This window comes from Coregonus clupeaformis, chromosome 37 (assembly GCF_020615455.1).
Source record: "Coregonus clupeaformis isolate EN_2021a chromosome 37, ASM2061545v1, whole genome shotgun sequence".
NCBI classification, from domain to species: Eukaryota; Metazoa; Chordata; class Actinopteri; order Salmoniformes; family Salmonidae; genus Coregonus; species Coregonus clupeaformis.
In genome coordinates, this window is record NC_059228.1 from 14,007,149 (window position 1) to 14,027,390 (window position 20,242).

The 20,242-nt window shown below is 48.0% G+C and overlaps 1 protein-coding gene across 1 annotated transcript in view; it reads left to right on the top strand.

Moving 5' to 3' along the window:
• Positions 1–20,242, top strand: part of LOC121553354 (ankyrin-3) — a gene marked incomplete at both ends in the record, with an annotated part of 222,040 nt that overhangs the window by 131,792 nt on the left and 70,006 nt on the right. The window contains 2 exon segments of the mRNA XM_045211551.1: positions 5,359–5,391; positions 6,572–6,796. Coding sequence (XP_045067486.1) covers positions 5,359–5,391; positions 6,572–6,796 — 258 coding nt within the window.

Here is a 20,242-nt window from a genome sequence, read left to right on the forward strand (position 1 = left end):
ATGACAACAGGCTGTATATGGCTTATGCTAGTACGGGTAGTCAACGGTGTTTTGAGTGTGGGGATGTTGGCCATAAGCGACATGCTTGCCCGAAAAGGGAGAAGGCGAGGGTGGGACGGAGGTGGTCCTCGTAACGCCTGGACCCACTGATGTAGGGAGAGGTGGGCCGACAGTGGTAGAGCAGCCACAAGCACCTGTTGCTGAGGAACAAGTTGTCCCTGTTGAGGGTCCTGAGTTGCAGCTTGACCCAGAGGGGATCATAGCGTCTGATGTGCAGCAGAAAAATATTGTTGTAGGAGGTAAGGACGGATCTGGGGAGCCATTTCCCCAGACTCGGGAGGAGATGCCCGGTACGAGTGATGGGGTACAGGAGGGGGTTCAGGTGGAGCTAGTCTCCCAGGTAGTGGAGGAGATGCCCGGTACGAGTGATGGGGTACAGGAGGGGGTTCAGGTGGAGCTAGTCTCCCAGGTAGTGGAGGAGATGCCCGGTACGAGTGATGGGGTACAGGAGGGGGTTCAGGTGGAGCTAGTCTCCCAGGTAGTGGAGGAGATGCCCGGTACGAGTGATGGGGTACAGGAGGGGGTTCAGGTGGAGCTAGTCTCCCAGGTAGTGGAGGAGATGCCCGGTACGAGTGATGGGGTACAGGAGGGGGTTCAGGTGGAGCTAGTCTCCCAGGTAGTGGAGGAGATGCCCGGTACGAGTGATGGGGTGCAAGTGGGGAGTGTTGAGAGGGATGTGGCAGAGGGGAGTCAGGGGTCTGTGGCTTCAGTTGAAGAGGATCAGGAGAAGGATATGGACATTTCTGATATCCCTGTTGATATGATAGCAGCTGGCGATGACTCAATTTACAATCTAGAGGAGGTAAATGGCTTCCTGGATCAGACTTTTGGGAAATCTGTTAAATTGGCATATTTTTTGATGTTGATAAGTTTGTGAGGTCAGTTGTGGTGTTACAGAAGCCGGTGGGGTTAGACCAGTTGAGTGTGAAGAAGCGTTTCCGCTTGAGGAAATGTGTTACTGCTGTCACGGCAACAAAAGGTGGTGGGAAACGTGGTCAGGTTTCTTCAGTTTTTCCTTTCTCTTTTCTATATGGAGGTACTAAGGGTAGGTTCTCTCAATAGTAATGGGGAAGGGACAGGAATAAGAGGGCTTGGGTATTAGAAGTAATAAAACATAAAAGGCTTATGTCGTTTTCCTGCAGGAGACACATAGTGATGAGGCTAATGAGGTTGACTGGGGTATGTGATGGGAGGGGCAGCATGTTCTCAGTCATGGTACTAATTTCAGTGCTGGGGTGGCAATGTTGTTTTCCTCAGGCTTAGGGGTGACTGTGGTATCTACAACAGAGAGTGTCAAGGGTCTCCCGAGTGGCGCAGTGGTCTAAGGCGCTGCATCGCAGTGCTAGCTGTGCCACTAGAGATCCTGGTTTGAATCCAGGCTCTGTCATAGCCGGCCGCGACCGGGAGACCCATGGGGCGGCGCACAATTGGCCCAGGGTAGGGGAGGGAATGGCCGGCAGGGGATGTTGGTAGAGCATGGCGTTTGCAACGCCAGGGTTGTGGGTTCGATTCCCACGGGGGGGGGGCCAGTATGAAAAAATAAAAAAATATAATGTATGCACTCACTAACTGTAAGTCGCTCTGGATAAGAGCATCTGCTAAATGACTAAAATGTAAATTGATCAAGACGAATGTTATGTTTTTTGGGGGGGGGGTTATGAAGTTGTGTGTGAATCTTTTCATGAGGGTTCTCTTCCTGTATCCTGTCAACGTGCTGTGCTTTCATTGTTGCCACAAAAGGGGGATTTGGCTCTTTTACAAACTGTCAACCTGTTGCACTGCTGTGTGCAGAATATACAAGTATATCTAAGTGTATCTCAAACAGGTTGAAATAATATTTGGGGCTGTTGGTCCATAAGAACCAGTCTTACTGTGAGATGTTTTAGACATTTGTAAAGGGTCTGATGTGAATTTGGGTTTGCTTTCTTTGGATCAGGAGAAGGCTTTTGTCTGTTTGGACCACCAGTACCTGTTCAAAACAATGAAAGCCTTTGGGTTTGGGGATGTTTTTTTTGTCTTGAATGAGCTTACTGTATGCTGGGGCCTCGTGTATGGTGGGTGTGGTTTGAGCTGCCCCATCCCCGTCCAAAGGGGTACCAGGCAGGGATGCCCAATATCAGGACAGTTATATTGTCTGGCAATTGAACCAATGCTTAGTTTTTTAAGAGCGAAGCTTACTGGTTTCTCTGTGCCAGGGGTTATGAAGGGTCCCACGATAGCACTGTCTGCGTATGCAGATGACGTGACAGTTTTTATTACAGGGGGTGAGGATGTTAAGGTTCTCTCAGACGCTTTAAAGGTGTATGAGGGGGGCCTCCTCAGCTAGAGTTAATTGGGAAAAGAGTGAATCGCTGTGGGCAGGTCAGCTTCAGATGGGGTCCGCTCCACGGTTACCAGGGGGGCTTCAGTGCGGCAGAGATGGGATGAAGACTTTGGGGGTTTTTCTAGGCTCCGATGTCTTTCAGAAAAAGAACTGGGAGGGTGTAGTGGAGAAGGTGTTTGCCAGATTGTCTAGGTGGAAATGGGTGCTACCCCAGCTGTCTTATAGGGGAAGGGTGCTGGTAGCCAATAACCTTGCTGCCTCTACCCTGTGGCACAGACTAATGATTTTACAGCCACCAAAGGGTCTGATACAAGAGCTTCAGAGGACCCTTGTCTATTTCTTCTGGTCTGGACAACATTGGATTAAAGTTGCAGCCCTGTACCTGCCACTGCACGAGGGTGTCAAGGCCTGGTGGACATTTCTTCCAGGATCATGGCTTTCCGGCTTCAAGCAGCCCAGAGACTGTTGTACAGTGACGGTTCTAGCTGGGTTGACACAGCCAACACGTTGATGAGGAGAGCGGGCTGTTTGGGCTTAGACAAGCACCTTTTCCTCTTAAAGCTAGATGGGCGTGGTTTGTCTGGCCTGACTCCATTCTATGAGTCTGTTATGCGGCTTGGAGAGTTTGTCATGTCCTGTAAGACCAGCATGCCACCAGGGATGTGGCTTTTTGAAGAGCCTCTTTTTTATAACACTACCATCCAGTCCCGTGCTATGGGTTCAGCCAGCCTACGTTCATGCCTGTTAGGAGTGGGGTGCACCAAGCTGGGTCATCTGATGCGGAGCAGGAGCAGATCGTTGGAGGAGCTGGGAGACAGAGCGGGGAGCAGATCATCTCGACCTACTCAGGAAGGTCGTAGCTGAGGTCTGTGACTCCTTGCCAGTACTTCATCGGCAGTATGTGACTGACACTTCCAATTCTGATCGGTGGACGGAGGGTCTGGATTATGTGTCAAATCGACGAGGTGGGCGGGTGTGTTTGGTCCAGGTGCCTCCCCCAAAAGGCTGTTGGCGGTCTTTATATAAACTGCCTATTGATAAGAGGACAGCTGACCTCCAATGGAGGATAATACATGGAGCCATAGCCACCAACATGTATCTGGTACACCTGGATCCTACTGTTGGGGAGGGGTGTCCATTCTGTGCTGAGTCTGAAACTCTGGCACATCTGTTCTTACAGCGTCCCAGGTTGGTGGGGATGATTGACCTGATCACTAGTTGGTTCTCAGCTCTGGGAGAGGTTTTCTCTTCCCACCTGTTTATATTTGGGCCAAAGTACAGGTTCAGTCGAAGGGGTGTAGTTCTCTTGCTTAACTTTGTGTCAGAGGCAGCTAAATTAACAATTTGGAAGACGTGAAAGAACAGTGTTCGGGGACAGGGGTCTGTGGATGTGGTGGGAATGCTGGAGGGGATGTTGGCAGCGAGACAGAGGGTTGAGTTTGCCTATTACAAAATGGTTAACAACATTGGGCCGTTTATGAGTATATGGGGTATTCAGAGGCTGCTGTGTTTAGTTACTGAGGAGGAAGATTTGGTGTTGTGTTTTTAATTCATGTGTAATCATGGTTTTGTTTGTTTGAGTGTTTATTGTACTGTGGGTTCCCAGACCCAATAAAGGTTCTCTCTCTCTCTCTCTCCCTCTCTCTCTCTCTCTCTCTCTCTCTCTCTCTCTCACTCTCTCTCTCTCTCTCTCACTCTCTCTCTCTCTCTCTCTCTCTCTGTCTCTCTCTCTCTCTCTCTCTCTCTCTGTCTCTCTCTCTCTCTCTCTCTCTGTCTCTCTCTCTCTCTCTCTCTCTCTCTCTGTCTCTCTCTCTCTCTCTCTCTCTCTCTCTGTCTCTCTCTCTCTCTCTCTCTCTCTCTCTCTCTCTCTCTCTCTCTCTCTCTCTCTCTCTCTCTCTCTCTCTCTCTCTCTCTCTCTCTCTCTCTCTCTCTCTCTCCCTCTCCCTCTCTCTCTCCCTCTCTCTCTCCCTCTCTCTCTATTTCCTTTATTTCCTACCTCTTTCCTGAAATACTGTTTCTTCATCCTCCCTATATCATAATAGTAGTAGTTTATTTATAGTGCTACTTCATTTATTATACTAGTTTATTTATAGTACTACTTCATTTATATTACTACTTCATTTATAGTACTAGTTTGTTTATAGTACTAGTTTATTTATAGTTCATTTATAGTACTACTTCATTTATAGCACTAGTTTATAGTACTAGTTTATTTATAGTACTAGTTTATAGTACTAGTTTATGTAAAGTACTAGTTTATTTGTAGTACTAGTTTATTTATAGTACTAGTTATTCATAGTACTACTTCATTTATAGTACTAGTTTATTTGTAGTACTAGTTTATTTATAGTACTAGTTAATTTATATTACTTCTTCATTTATACTACTACTTTATTTAAAATTGCTACTTCATTTATAGTACTAGTTTATTTATAGTACTAGTTTATTTATAGTACAAGTTTATGTATAGTACTAGTTTATGTATAGTACTAGTTTATTTATAGTACTACTTCATTTAAAGTACTAGTTTATAGTACTACTTAATTTATAGTACTAGTTTATTTATAGTACTACTTTATTTATAGTACTACTTTATTTATAGTACTAGTTTATAGTACTAGTTTATTTCTGTCTTTATTTAACCCCCTAGTATGACTCATAATGATGACTCTGTGGTTTTTCTGCCTCCTCCCTCCACTGTTCCTCTCCTCCTCCTCCCTCCACTGTTCCTCTCCTCCTCCTCCTCCCTCCACTGTTCCCCTCCTCCTCCTCCTCCCTCCACTGTTCCTCTCCTCCTCCTCCTCCCTCCACTGTTCCCCTCCTCCTCCTCCTCCCTCCACTGTCCCTCTCCTCCTCCTCCTCCCTCCACTGTTCCTCTCCTCCTCCTCCTCCCTCCACTGTTCCTCTCCTCCTCCTCCTCCCTCCACTGTTCCTCTCCTCCTCCTCCTCCCTCCACTGTTCCTCTCCTCCTGCAGCTTTTCCTCTCCTCTACCTCAGTATGACTCCAGGTGATGATTGGTTACTCTCTGTTGTTACCACGGTTACTCTGTTGTTATCACAGTTTCTGTTACCACAGTTACCATGGTTACTGTTGCCATGGTTTCTCACTGTGCTTGTTTCATATGTAATCTACCTCACCTGAATCTACCTCACCACTTAGAAAAAAGACACATCGAAAGATAGGAATGCAATTATTACAAGTAGCCCAAAATAGATGATTGTCTAGATTTGTACATGTTAGTCTTAAGCTGACATCAGTCCTCATTCATTTCATATTGATACCATTTGTATTGGCTGAGTTGCCGCAGGCATCCTCAACACTATCAGCCATAACCTAACAACCATGTTGTTGTAGTAAATGGACTAACTAGCGGAGTGAATAAAGATGCACTATCAGCCATAACCTAACAACCATGTTGTTGTAGGAAATGGACTAACTAGCGGAGTGAATAAAGATGCACTATCAGCCATAACCTAACAACCATGTTGTTGCAGTAAATGGACTAACTAGCGGAGTGAATAAAGATGCACTATCAGCCATAACCTAACAACCATGTTGTTGCAGTAAATGGACTAACTAGCGGAGTGAATAAAGATGCACTATCAGCCATAACCTAACAACCATGTTGTTGTAGGAAATGGACTAACTAGCGGAGTGAATAAAGATGCACTATCAGCCATAATCTAACAACCATGTTGTTGTAGGAAATGGACTAACTAGCAGAGTGAATAAAGATGCACTATCAGCCATAATCTAACAACCATGTTGTTGTAGGAAATGGACTAACTAGCGGAGTGAATAAAGATGCACTATCAGCCATAACCTAACAACCATGTTGTTGTAGGAAATGGACTAACTAGCGGAGTGAATAAAGATGCACTATCAGCCATAATCTAACATCCACCAATGTGTTGTTGTAGTAAATGGACTAACTAGCAGGGTGGTAAAACTCTAAAACACCATCTTCTCTCTCTTTCTCTCTCACCCTCTTCTGTGTGTTTGTGAGTTTGTTGGTTTTGATTAGCACAGCATGGGAAGTGTCTTCACTGATCTCTGAGGCTGAAACCTCTGTATGTTCTCCTACTGACCAGTCAGTGTCCTCCTCCCTCCCTCCCTCCCTCCCTCCCTCCCTCCCTCCCTCCCTCCCTCCCTCCCTCCCTCCCTCCCTCCCTCCCTCCCTCCTATAGGTTCCTGGTTAGTTTCATGGTGGACGCGCGCGGCGGCTCCATGCGGGGAAGTCGTCATAACGGGATGCGCATTATCATCCCGCCCAGGAAGTGCACGGCTCCGACACGCATTACCTGCCGCCTGGCGAAGAGGCACAAGCTGGCCACTCCCCCACCGATGGTGGATGGAGAGGGATTGGCCAGCAGGCTGGTGGAGGTGGGGCCTGCTGGAGCTCAGTTCCTGGGGTAGGCCTTTACATTGTTTATTTACCTGTTTGTTAGTTTTGAAGCTTCTTTCCTCATCTCCATGGAAACCATCTGTTCTTGTAGTGTTTGGTGTTGAGTTGTTTAGTGTGGTAGTGGTGTTTCAGTGTTTAGATAGAGGAGCTTGCCCACCTTTGTTCCAATGCCAACACAGACCCCCAGTAGACCCCAGCACCACTAAAGGATTGTAGGTCAGTCTGCTACTTTATCACATAGCATCCTGCAGATAGCACTACTGTCCATAGTTGAACACTTCTACCATATGTTGGATTGTCATAGAAAGAGACTGCTTAAAGACCAAACTAAAGAGTGCAGCCTCCACACAGTGATGCTAATGATGTCCTAGAGACAGCATCACAGAACAAGCCTCCACACAGTGATGCTAATGATGTCCTAGAGGCAGCATCACAGAACACGCCTCCACACAGTGATGCTAATGATGTCCTAGAGGCAGCATCACAGAACAAGCCTCCACACAGTGATGCTAATGATATCTTAGAGACAGCATCACAGAACAAGCCTCCACACAGTGATGCTAATGATGTCCTAGAGACAGCATCACAGAACAAGCCTCCACACAGTGATGCTAATGATGTCCTAGAAACAGCATCACAGAACAAGCCTCCACACAGTGATGCTAATGATGTCCTAGAGACAGCATCACAGAACAAGCCTCCAGACAGTGATGCTAATGATGTCCTAGAGGCAGCATCACAGAACAAGCCTCCACACAGTGATGCTAATGATGTCCTAGAGGCAGCATCACAGAACACGCCTCCACACAGTGATGCTAATGATGTCCTAGAGGCAGCATCACAGAACAAGCCTCCACACAGTGATGCTAATGATGTCCTAGAGGCAGCATCACAGAACAAGCCTCCACACAGTGATGCTAATGATATCTTAGAGACAGCATCACAGAACACGCCTCCACACAGTGATGCTAATGATGCCCTAGAGGCAGCATCACAGAACAAGCCTCCACACAGTGATGCTAATGATGTCCTAGAGGCAGCATCACAGAACAAGCCTCCACACAGTGATGCTAATGATATCTTAGAGACAGCATCACAGAACACGCCTCCACACAGTGATGCTAATGATGCCCTAGAGGCAGCATCACAGAACAAGCCTCCACACAGTGATGCTAATGATGTCCTAGAGGCTGCATCACAGAACAAGCCTCCACACAGTGATGCTAATGATGTCCTAGAGGCAGCATCACAGAACAAGCCTCCACACAGTGATGCTAATGATATCTTAGAGACAGCATCACAGAACAAGCCTCCACACAGTGATGCTAATGATGTCCTAGAGACAGCATCACAGAACAAGCCTCCACACAGTGATGCTAATGATGTCCTAGAGGCAGCATCACAGAACAAGCCTCCACACAGTGATGCTAATGATGTCCTAGAGACAGCATCACAGAACACGCCTCCACACAGTGATGCTAATGATGTCCTAGAGGCAGCATCACAGAACAAGCCTCCACACAGTGATGCTAATGATATCTTAGAGACAGCATCACAGAACAAGCCTCCACACAGTGATGCTAATGATGTCCTAGAGGCAGCATCACAGAACAAGCCTCCACACAGTGATGCTAATGATATCTTAGAGACAGCATCACAGAACATGCCTCCACACAGTGATGCTAATGATGCCCTAGAGGCAGCATCACAGAACAAGCCTCCACACAGTGATGCTAATGATATCTTAGAGACAGCATCACAGAACACGCCTCCACACAGTGATGCTAATGATGCCCTAGAGGCAGCATCACAGAACAAGCCTCCACACAGTGATGCTAATGATGTCCTAGAGGCTGCATCACAGAACAAGCCTCCACACAGTGATGCTAATGATGTCCTAGAGGCAGCATCACAGAACAAGCCTCCACACAGTGATGCTAATGATATCTTAGAGACAGCATCACAGAACAAGCCTCCACACAGTGATGCTAATGATGTCCTAGAGACAGCATCACAGAACAAGCCTCCACACAGTGATGCTAATGATGTCCTAGAGACAGCATCACAGAACAAGCCTCCACACAGTGATGCTAATGATGTCCTAGAGACAGCATCACAGAACAAGCCTCCAGACAGTGATGCTAATGATGTCCTAGAGGCAGCATCACAGAACAAGCCTCCACACAGTGATGCTAATGATATCTTAGAGACAGCATCACAGAACAAGCCTCCACACAGTGATGCTAATGATGTCCTAGAGACAGCATCACAGAACAAGCCTCCACACAGTGATGCTAATGATGTCCTAGAGACAGCATCACAGAACAAGCCTCCACACAGTGATGCTAATGATGTCCTAGAGACAGCATCACAGAACAAGCCTCCAGACAGTGATGCTAATGATGTCCTAGAGGCAGCATCACAGAACACGCCTCCACACAGTGATGCTAATGATGTCCTAGAGGCAGCATCACAGAACAAGCCTCCACACAGTGATGCTAATGATGTCCTAGAGGCAGCATCACAGAACAAGCCTCCACACAGTGATGCTAATGATATCTTAGAGACAGCATCACAGAACACGCCTTCACACAGTGATGCTAATGATGCCCTAGAGGCAGCATCACAGAACAAGCCTCCACACAGTGATGCTAATGATGTCCTAGAGGCAGCATCACAGAACAAGCCTCCACACAGTGATGCTAATGATATCTTAGAGACAGCATCACAGAACACGCCTCCACACAGTGATGCTAATGATGCCCTAGAGGCAGCATCACAGAACAAGCCTCCACACAGTGATGCTAATGATGTCCTAGAGGCTGCATCATAGAACAAGCCTCCACACAGTGATGCTAATGATGTCCTAGAGGCAGCATCACAGAACAAGCCTCCACACAGTGATGCTAATGATATCTTAGAGACAGCATCACAGAACAAGCCTCCACACAGTGATGCTAATGATGTCCTAGAGGCAGCATCACAGAACAAGCCTCCACACAGTGATGCTAATGATATCTTAGAGACAGCATCACAGAACACGCCTCCACACAGTGATGCTAATGATGTCCTAGAGGCAGCATCACAGAACAAGCCTCCACACAGTGATGCTAATGATATCTTAGAGACAGCATCACAGAACAAGCCTCCACACAGTGATGCTAATGATGTCCTAGAGGCAGCATCACAGAACAAGCCTCCACACAGTGATGCTAATGATATCTTAGAGACAGCATCACAGAACACGCTCCACACAGTGATGCTAATGATGCCCTAGAGGCAGCATCACAGAACAAGCCTCCACACAGTGATGCTAATGATGTCCTAGAGGCAGCATCACAGAACAAGCCTCCACACAGTGATGCTAATGATATCTTAGAGACAGCATCACAGAACACGCCTCCACACAGTGATGCTAATGATGCCCTAGAGGCAGCATCACAGAACAAGCCTCCACACAGTGATGCTAATGATGTCCTAGAGGCTGCATCACAGAACAAGCCTCCACACAGTGATGCTAATGATGTCCTAGAGGCAGCATCACAGAACAAGCCTCCACACAGTGATGCTAATGATATCTTAGAGACAGCATCACAGAACAAGCCTCCACACAGTGATGCTAATGATGTCCTAGAGACAGCATCACAGAACAAGCCTCCACACAGTGATGCTAATGATGTCCTAGAGACAGCATCACAGAACAAGCCTCCACACAGTGATGCTAATGATGTCCTAGAGACAGCATCACAGAACAAGCCTCCAGACAGTGATGCTAATGATGTCCTAGAGGCAGCATCACAGAACACGCCTCCACACAGTGATGCTAATGATTTTAGAGGCAGCATCACAGGACAAGCCTCCACACAGTGATGCTAATGATGTCCTAGAGACAGCATCACAGAACAAGCCTCCACACAGTGATGCTAATGATGTCCTAGAGACAGCATCACAGAACAAGCCTCCACACAGTGATGCTAATGATGTCCTAGAGACAGCATCACAGAACAAGCCTCCACACAGTGATGCTAATGATGTCCTAGAGACAGCATCACAGAACATGCCTCCACACAGTGATGCTAATGATGTCCTAGAGGCAGCATCACAGAACAAGCCTCCACACAGTGATGCTAATGATGTCCTAGAGACAGCATCACAGAACACGCCTCCACACAGTGATGCTAATGATGTCCTAGAGGCAGCATCACAGAACACGCCTCCACACAGTGATGCTAATGATTTTAGAGGCAGCATCCCAGAACACTTTAGGTGTGGTCAGATGGCCATTTGTTCAAGTGCTGTTCTGTAGGAATGCCAGTTTGTTGCTCATATCATCTTCTGTGTCTCTTAATGCTGCTTGGATGTGACTCAGTAAACTGCACCTTCCTAGAAAGCTCCCATGTCTAGACGATGGAGAGATGTTGGTTAGCCGAGTCCTGCAGCTGGGGCCACCAGGAACTAAGTTTATTGGGTAGGAGGACCATCCCATAGAGAGACATCAGGCTGTCCATGCTAGATAATATTAGGACCATCCCATAGAGCAAGGGTTCCCAAACTTTTTCACTCAGGGCCCCCCTTCCAGCGTTGGGGAACATCCCGAGCCCCCCCTGCGTGCGTGGCCCCCCTTCCAGCGTTGGGGAACATCCCGAGCCCCCCCTGTGCGGCGTGGCCCCCCTTCCAGCATTGGGGAACATCCCGAGCCCCCCCTGCACGCGTGGCCCCCCCTTCCAGCGTTGGGGAACATCCCGAGCCCCCTCCCTGCGCGCGTGCCCCCCCTTCCAGCGTTGGGGAACATCCCGAGCCCCCTCCCTGCGCGCGTGCCCCCCCTTCCAGCGTTGGGGAACATCCCGAGCCCCCCTCCCCTGCGCGCGCGTGCCCCCTTCCAGCATTGGGGAACATCCCGAGCCCCCCCTGCACGCGTGGCCCCCCCTTCCAGCGTTGGGGGAACATCCCGAGCCCCCTCCCTGCGCGCGTGCCCCCCCTTCCAGCGTTGGGGAACATCCCGAGCCCCTCCTGCACGCGTGGCCCCCCCTTCCAGCATTGGGGAACATCCCGAGCCCCTCCTGCGCCACTTTTATTTCTATGGGCACAAGCACTGTTCATGACACAAACTGTTCCCCCCCTCTGGTTGGTGGAGTGAAGTTTGCAGGTTTAAAGCTTAATTCCTGCAGTTTTGCCATGTCTAATGTGTATTCATGTGATATTAGAGTGATAAAAAATTACAACAATATCTATGGGCTAAAACACCTACGTGAAAGAATGTTAGCTGACATGGGCTAGTTGATCTGGACGTTTCTGACCAGTTATAAATATCTCTCTAAGGTCTGTAATGACTAACATGACAAGAGGAACTGATGATGCAAAGACCCAATATAGAAATGGCATCTTGTGCTTTCTACTATTACAACAAGAGTACGTTTAAAAGCCGGACTGAGTTCCTAAAAAATTGTATATATATACAGTACCAGTCAAAAGTTTGGACACACCTACTCATTCAAGGGTTTTTCTTTATTTTTACTATTTTCTACATTGTAGAATAATAGTGAAGACATCAAAACTATGAAATAACACATATGGAATCATGTAGTAACCAAAAAAGTGTTAATCAAATCAAAATATATTTGAGATTTGAGATTCTTCAAATAGCCACCCTTTGCCTTGATGACAGCTTTGCACACTCTTGGCATTCTCTCAACCAGCTTCGCCTGGAATGCTTTTCCAACAGTCTTGAAGGAGTTCCCACATATGCTGAGCACTTGTTGGCTGCTTTTCCTTCACTCTGCGGTCCAACTCATCCCAAACTATCTCAATTGGGTTGAGGTTGGGTGATTGTGGAGGCCAGGTCATCTGATGCAGCACTCCATCACTCTCCTTCTTGGTAAAATAGCCCTTACACAGCCTGGAGGTGTGTTGGGTCATTGTCCTGTTGAAAAACAAATTATAGTCCCACTAAGCCCAAACCAGATGGCATGGCGTATCGCTGCAGAATGCTGTGGTAGCCATGCTGGTTAAGTGTGCCTTGAATTCTAAATAAATCACTGACAGTGTCACCAGCAAAGCACCCCCACACCATCACACCTCCTCCTCCATGCTTCACGGTGGGAAATACACATGCGGAGATCATCCGTTCACCTACTCTGCGTCTCACAAAGACACGGCGGTTGGAACCAAAAATGTCAAATTTGGACTCATCCACTAATGTCCATTGCTCGTGTTTCTTGGCCCAAGCAGGTCTCTTCTTCTTATTGGTGTCCTTTAGTAGTGGTTTCTTTGCAGCAATTCGACCATGAAGGCCTGATTCACGCAGTCTCCTCTGAACAGTTCATGTTGAGATGTGTCTGTTACTTGAACTCTGTGAAGCATTAATTTGGGCTGCAATTTCTGAGGCTGGTAACTCTACTGAACTTATCCTCTGCAGCAGAGGTAACTCTGGGTCTTCCATTCCTGGGGCGGTCCTCATGAGAGCCAGTTTCATCATAGTGCTTGATAGTTTTTGTGACTGCACTTGAAGAAACTTTCAAAGTTCTTGAATTTTTCCTGATTGACTGACCTTCATGTAATGATGGACTGTCGTTTCTCTTTGCTTATTTGAGATGTTCTTGCCATGATATGGACTTGGTCTTTTACCAAATAGGGCTATCTTCTGTATACCAACCCTACCTTGTCACAACACAACTGATTGGCTCAAACACATTAAGAAGGAAAGAAATTCCACAAATTAACTTTTAACAAAGCACACCTGTTAATTGAAATGCATTCCAGGTGACTACCTCATGAAGCTGGTTGAGAGAATGCCAAGAGTGTGCAAAGCTGTCATCAAGGCAAAGGGTAGCTACTTTGAAGAATCTCAAACATAAAATATATTTAGATTTGTTTAACACTTTTTTGGTTACTACATGATTCCATATGTGTTATTTCATAGTTTTGATGTCTTCACTATTAGTCTACAATGTAGAAAATAGTAAAAATAAAGAAAAACCCTTGAATGAGTAGGTGTGTCCAAACTTTTGACTGGTAATGTGTGTGTGTATGTATGTATATATATACAGTGGGGGAAAAAAGTATTTAGTCAGCCAACAATTGTGCAAGTTCTCCCACTTAAAAAGATGAGCGAGGCCTGTAATTTTCATCATAGGTACACGTCAACTATGACAGACAAAATGAGGAAAAAAATTCCAGAAAATCACATTGTAGGATTTTTTATGAATTTATTTGCAAATTATGGTGGAAAATAAGTATTTGGTCAATAACAAAAGTTTCTCAATACTTTGTTATATACCCTTTGTTGGCAATGACACAGGTCAAACGTTTTCTGTAAGTCTTCACAAGGTTTTCACACACTGTTGCTGGTATTTTGGCCCATTCCTCCATGCATATCTCCTCTAGAGCAGTGATGTTTTGGGGCTATCGCTGGGCAACACAGACTTTCAACTCCCTCCAAAGATTTTCTATGGGGTTGAGCTCTGGAGACTGGCTAGGCCACTCCAGGACCTTGAAATGCTTCTTAAGAAGCCACTCCTTCGTTGCCTGGGCGGTGTGTTTGGGATCATTGTCATGCTGAAGGACCCAGCCACGTTTCATCTTCAATGCCCTTGCTGATGGAAGGAGGTTTTCACTCAAAATCTCACGATACATGGCCCCATTCATTCTTTCCTTTACACGGATCAGTCGTCCTGGTCCCTTTGCAGAAAAACAGCTCCAAAGCATGATGTTTCCACCCCCATGCTTCACAGTAGGTATGGTGTTCCTTGGATGCAACTCAGCATTCTTTGTCCTCCAAACACGACGAGTTGAGTTTTTACCAAAAAGTTATATTTTGGTTTCATCTGACCATATGACATTCTCCCAATCCTCTTCTGGATCATCCAAATGCACTCTAGCAAACTTCAGACAGGCCTGGACATGTACTGGCTTAAGCAGGGGGACGCAGGATTTGAGTCCCTGGCGGCGTAGTGTGTTACTGATGGTAGGTTTTGTTACTTTGGTCCCAGCTCTCTGCAGGTCATTCACTAGGACCCCCGTGTGGTTCTGGGATTTTTGCTCACCGTTCTTGTGATCATTTTGACCCCACGGGGTGAGATCTTGCGTGGAGCCCCAGATCGAGGGGAGATTATCAGTGGTCTTGTATGTCTTCCATTTCCTAATAATTGCTCCCACAGTTGATTTCTTCAAACCAAGCTGCTTACCTATTGCAGATTCAGTCTTCCCAGCCTGGTGCAGGTCTACAATTTTGTTTCTGCTGTCCTTTGACAGCTCTTTGGTCTTGGCCATAGTGGAGTTTGGAGTGTGACTGTTTGAGGTTGTGGACAGGTGTCTTTTATACTGATAACAAGTTCAAACAGGTGCCATTAATACAGGTAACGAGTGGAGGACAGAGGAGCCTCTTAAAGAAGAAGTTACAGGTCTGTGAGAGCCAGAAATCTTGCTTGTTTGTAGGTGACCAAATACTTATTTTCCACCATAATTTGCAAATAAATTCATTAAAAATCCAACAATGTGATTTTCTGGATTTTTTCTCCCAATTTGTCTGTCATAGTTGACGTGTACCTATGATGAAAATTACAGGCCTCTCTCATCTTTTTTAAGTGGGAGAACTTGCACAATTGGTGGCTGACTAAATACTTTTTTCCCCACTGTATATATATATATATATATATACACTACCGTTCAAAAGTTTGAAATGTCCTTATTTTCGAAAGAAAAAAAAAAATTTGTCCATTAAAATATCATCAAATTGATCAGAAATACAGTGTAGACATTGCTAATGTTGTAAATGGCTATTACAGCTGGAAACGGCTGATTTTTAATGGAGTATCTACATAGGCGTACAGAGGCCCATTATCAGCAACCATCAGTCCTGTGTTCCAATGGCAAGATGTGTTTGCTAATCCAAGTTTATCATTTTTAAAGGCTAATTTATCATTACAAAACCCTTTTGCAATTAGATAGCATTGAGGAGTACACCACATCAGTTCAGATAGCATTGAGGAGTACACCACATCAGTCACTGGCTTCATCAATAAGTGCATCGATGATGTCGTCCCCACAGTGACTGTACATACATACCCCAACCAGAAGCCATGGATTACAGGAAACATCCGCACTGAGCTAAAGGGTAGAGCTGCCGCTTTCAAGGAGCGGGACTCTAACCCGGACGCTTATAAGAAATACTGCTATGCCCTCCAACGAACCATCAAACAGGCAAAGAGTCAATACAGGACTAAGATCGAATCGTACTACACCGGCTCCGACGCTCGTCGGATGTGGCAGGGCTTGAAAACTATTACAGACTACAAAGGGAAGCACAGCCGCAAGCTGCCCAGTGACACAATACTTCCAGACGAGCAACACCACTTCTATGCTCGCTTCGAGGCAAGCAACACTGAAGCATGCATAAGAGCACCAGCTGTTCCGGATGACTATGTGATCATGTTCTCCGTAGCCGATGTGAGTAAGACTTTTAAGCAGGTCAACATTCACAAGGCTGCAGGGCCAGACGGATTACCAGGACGTGTACTCCGAGCATGTGCTGACCAACTGGCAAGTGTCTTCACTGACATTTTCAACATGTCCCTGACTGAGTCTGTAATACCAACATGTTTCAAGCAGACCACCATAGTCCCCGTGCCCAAGGACTCTAAGATAACCTGCCTAAATGACTACCGACCCGTAGCACTGACGTCTGTAGCCATGAAGTGCTTTGAAAGGCTGGTCATGGCTCACATCAACACCATTATCCCAGAAACCCTAGACCCACTCCAATTTGCATACCGCCCCAACAGATCCACAGATGATGCAATCTCTATTGCACTCCACACTGCCCTTTCTACCTGGACAAGAGGAACACCTACGTGAGAATGCTATTCATTGACTACAGCTCAGCATTCAACACCATAGTGCCCTCAAAGCTCATCACTAAGCTAAGGATCCTGGGACTAAACACCTCCCTCTGCAACTGGATCCTGGACTTCCTGACGGGCCGCCCCCAGGTGGTGAGGATAGGTAACAACACATCTGCCACACTGATCCTCAACACGGGGGCCCCCCAGGGGTGCGTGCTCAGTCCCCTCCTGTACTCCCTGTTCACCCATGACTGCATGGCCAGGCACGACTCCAACACCATCATTAAGTTTGCCGACGACACAACAGTGGTAGGCCTGATCACTGACAACGATGAGACAGCCTATAGGGAGGAGGTCAGAGACCTGGCCGTGTGGTGCCAGGATAACAACCTCTCCCTCAACGTGACCAAGACAAAGGAGATGATTGTGGACTACAGAAAAAAAAGAGGACTGAGCATGCCCCCATTCTCATCGACGGGGCTGTAGTGGAACAGGTTGAGAGCTTCAAGTTCCTTGGTGTCCACATCACCAACGAACTATCATGGTCCAAACACACCAAGACAGTCGTGAAGAGGGCACGACAAAGCCTATTCCCCCTCAGGAGACTGAAAAGATTTGGCATGGGTCCTCAGATCCTCAAAAAATTCTACAGCTGCACCATCGAGAGCATCCTGACTGGTTGCATCACCGCCTGGTATGGCAACTGCTTGGCCTCCGACCGCAAGGCACTACAGAGGGTAGTGCGTACGGCCCAGTACATCACTGGGGCCAAGCTTCCTGCCATCCAGGACCTCTATACCAGGCGGTGTCAGAGGAAGGCCCTCAAAATTGTCAAAGACTCCAGCCACCCTAGTCATAGACTGTTCTCTCTGCTACCGCACGGCAAGCGGTACCGGAGCACCAAGTCTAGGTCCAAAAGACTTCTCAACAGCTTCTACCCCCAAGCCATAAGACTCCTGAACAGTCTGAGATATGGCTTTTTCTTTGCAACTCTGCCTATTTTAATGGACAAAAAAAATGCTTTTCTTTCGAAAATAAGGACATTTCTAAGTGACCCCAAACTTTTGACCGGTAGTATATATATTTTTTATTTTTTTGGGGGGGGGGCACGCCCCACAGTTTGGGAACCACTGCCATGGAGCGACATCAGGCTGTCCATGCTAGATAATATTAGGACCATCTCCATCACCACCATGTGATTCTGAGTTCTAACCACCTCCATTCGTATCTGTGTTAAATCTTTCAGTGGACGTTGTGTGTTGGCTGTTGGCTGTTGGCTGTTGGCTGGTGTAAGCTTGGGCTCTTTCCCTCCTGTCTGTTTCAGCTCTTCCTGCTTGTTGGGCCTGAGACTCAGTGCTACACCAGTATCCTGCTATCATGACTGTTGATCCTTTCCCAAGTTTGGTTACTAGCCTGAAACCTCCCTTAACAATATGAGCTAACTTTGATCTGAATAATGGAGAAGGCTGGGTATCTATGTCCTCAGTCTCTGCTAAGTTTCTACTCCCCTCACTAGGTATAGTATCTCCTGTCACTTTAATGTCCAGAAGAGGAGTAGATTGCAAGGAGGGACTCACATCTTATTACAAGTTTTCAATTTGTTAGATAAAATACGAAATTAGGCTACATATCAATTCTTCCTCTTGAGTTATGTTTTGTGTATAATTGTCCTGTGTGGCATGTCATAGTGCATGCTTCCATCATACCTCCATCCCTGGTTGTCTTCCTGTTCTCAGACTGGGCCTCTCTGCCTTCCCCCTCCATCCCTGGTTGTCTTCCTGTTCTCGGACTGGGCCTCTCTGCCTTCCCCCTCCATCCCTGGTTGTCTTCCTGTTCTCAGACTGGGCCTCTCTGCCTTCCCCCTCCATCCCTGGTTGTCTTCCTGTTCTCAGACTGGGCCTCTCTGCCTTCCCCCTCCATCCCTGGTTGTCTTCCTGTTCTCAGACTGGGCCTCTCTGCCTTCCCCCTCCATCCCTGGTTGTCTTCCTGTTCTCGGACTGGGCCTCTCTGCCTTCCCCCCTCCATCCCTGGTTGTCTTCCTGTTCTCAGACTGGGCCTCTCTGCCTTCCCCCTCCATCCCTGGTTGTCTTCCTGTTCTCAGACTGGGCCTCTCTGCCTTCCCCCCTCCATCCCTGGTTGTCTTCCTGTTCTCAGACTGGGCCTCTCTGCCTTCCCCCTCCATCCCTGGTTGTCTTCCTGTTCTCAGACTGGGCCTCTCTGCCTTCCCCCTCCATCCCTGGTTGTCTTCCTGTTCTCGGACTGGGCCTCTCTGCCTTCCCCCTCCATCCCTGGTTGTCTTCCTGTTCTCAGACTGGGCCTCTCTGCCTTCCCCCTCCATCCCTGGTTGTCTTCCTGTTCTCAGACTGGGCCTCTCTGCCTTCCCCCTCCATCCCTGGTTGTCTTCCTGTTCTCAGACTGGGCCTCTCTGCCTTCCCCCTCCATCCCTGGTTGTCTTCCTGTTCTCAGACTGGGCCTCTCTGCCTTCCCCCTCCATCCCTGGTTGTCTTCCTGTTCTCAGACTGGGCCTCTCTGCCTTCCCCCTCCATCCCTGGTTGTCTTCCTGTTCTCAGACTGGGCCTCTCTGCCTTCCCCCTCCATCCCTGGTTGTCTTCCTGTTCTCAGACTGGGCCTCTCTGCCTTCCCCCTCCATCCCTGGTTGTCTTCCTGTTCTCAGACTGGGCCTCTCTGCCTTCCCCCCTCCACCCCTGGTTGTCTTCCTGTTCTCGGACTGGGCCTCTCTGCCTTCCCCCCTCCACCCCTGGTTGTCTTCCTGTTCTCAGACTGGGCCTCTCTGCCTTCCCCCTCCATCCCTGGTTGTCTTCCTGTTCTCAGACTGGGCCTCTCTGCCTTCCCCCTCCATCCCTGGTTGTCTTCCTGTCCTCAGACTGGGCCTCTCTGCCTTCCCCCTCCATCCCTGGTTGTCTTCCTGTTCTCAGACTGGGCCTCTCTGCCTTCCCCCTCCATCCCTGGTTGTCTTCCTGTTCTCGGACTGGGCCTCTCTGCCTTCCCCCTCCATCCCTGGTTGTCTTCCTGTTCTCAGACTGGGCCTCTCTGCCTTCCCCCTCCATCCCTGGTTGTCTTCCTGTCCTCGGACTGGGCCTCTCTGCCTTCCCCCTCCATCCCTGGTTGTCTTCCTGTTCTCGGACTGGGCCTCTCTGCCTTCCCCCTCCATCCCTGGTTGTCTTCCTGTTCTCGGACTGGGCCTCTCTGCCTTCCCCCTCCATCCCTGGTTGTCTTCCTGTTCTCAGACTGGGCCTCTCTGCCTTCCCCCTCCATCCCTGGTTGTCTTCCTGTTCTCAGACTGGGCCTCTCTGCCTTCCCCCTCCATCCCTGGTTGTCTTCCTGTCCTCGGACTGGGCCTCTCTGCCTTCCCCCTCCATCCCTGGTTGTCTTCCTGTTCTCGGACTGGGCCTCTCTGCCTTCCCCCTCCATCCCTGGTTGTCTTCCTGTCCTCGGACTGGGCCTCTCTGCCTTCCCCCTCCATCCCTGGTTGTCTTCCTGTCCTCGGACTGGGCCTCTCTGCCTTCCCCCTCCATCCCTGGTTGTCTTCCTGTTCTCAGACTGGGCCTCTCTGCCGTCCCCCTCCACATATTGCAGCTTCTCGTCAGCGTCCG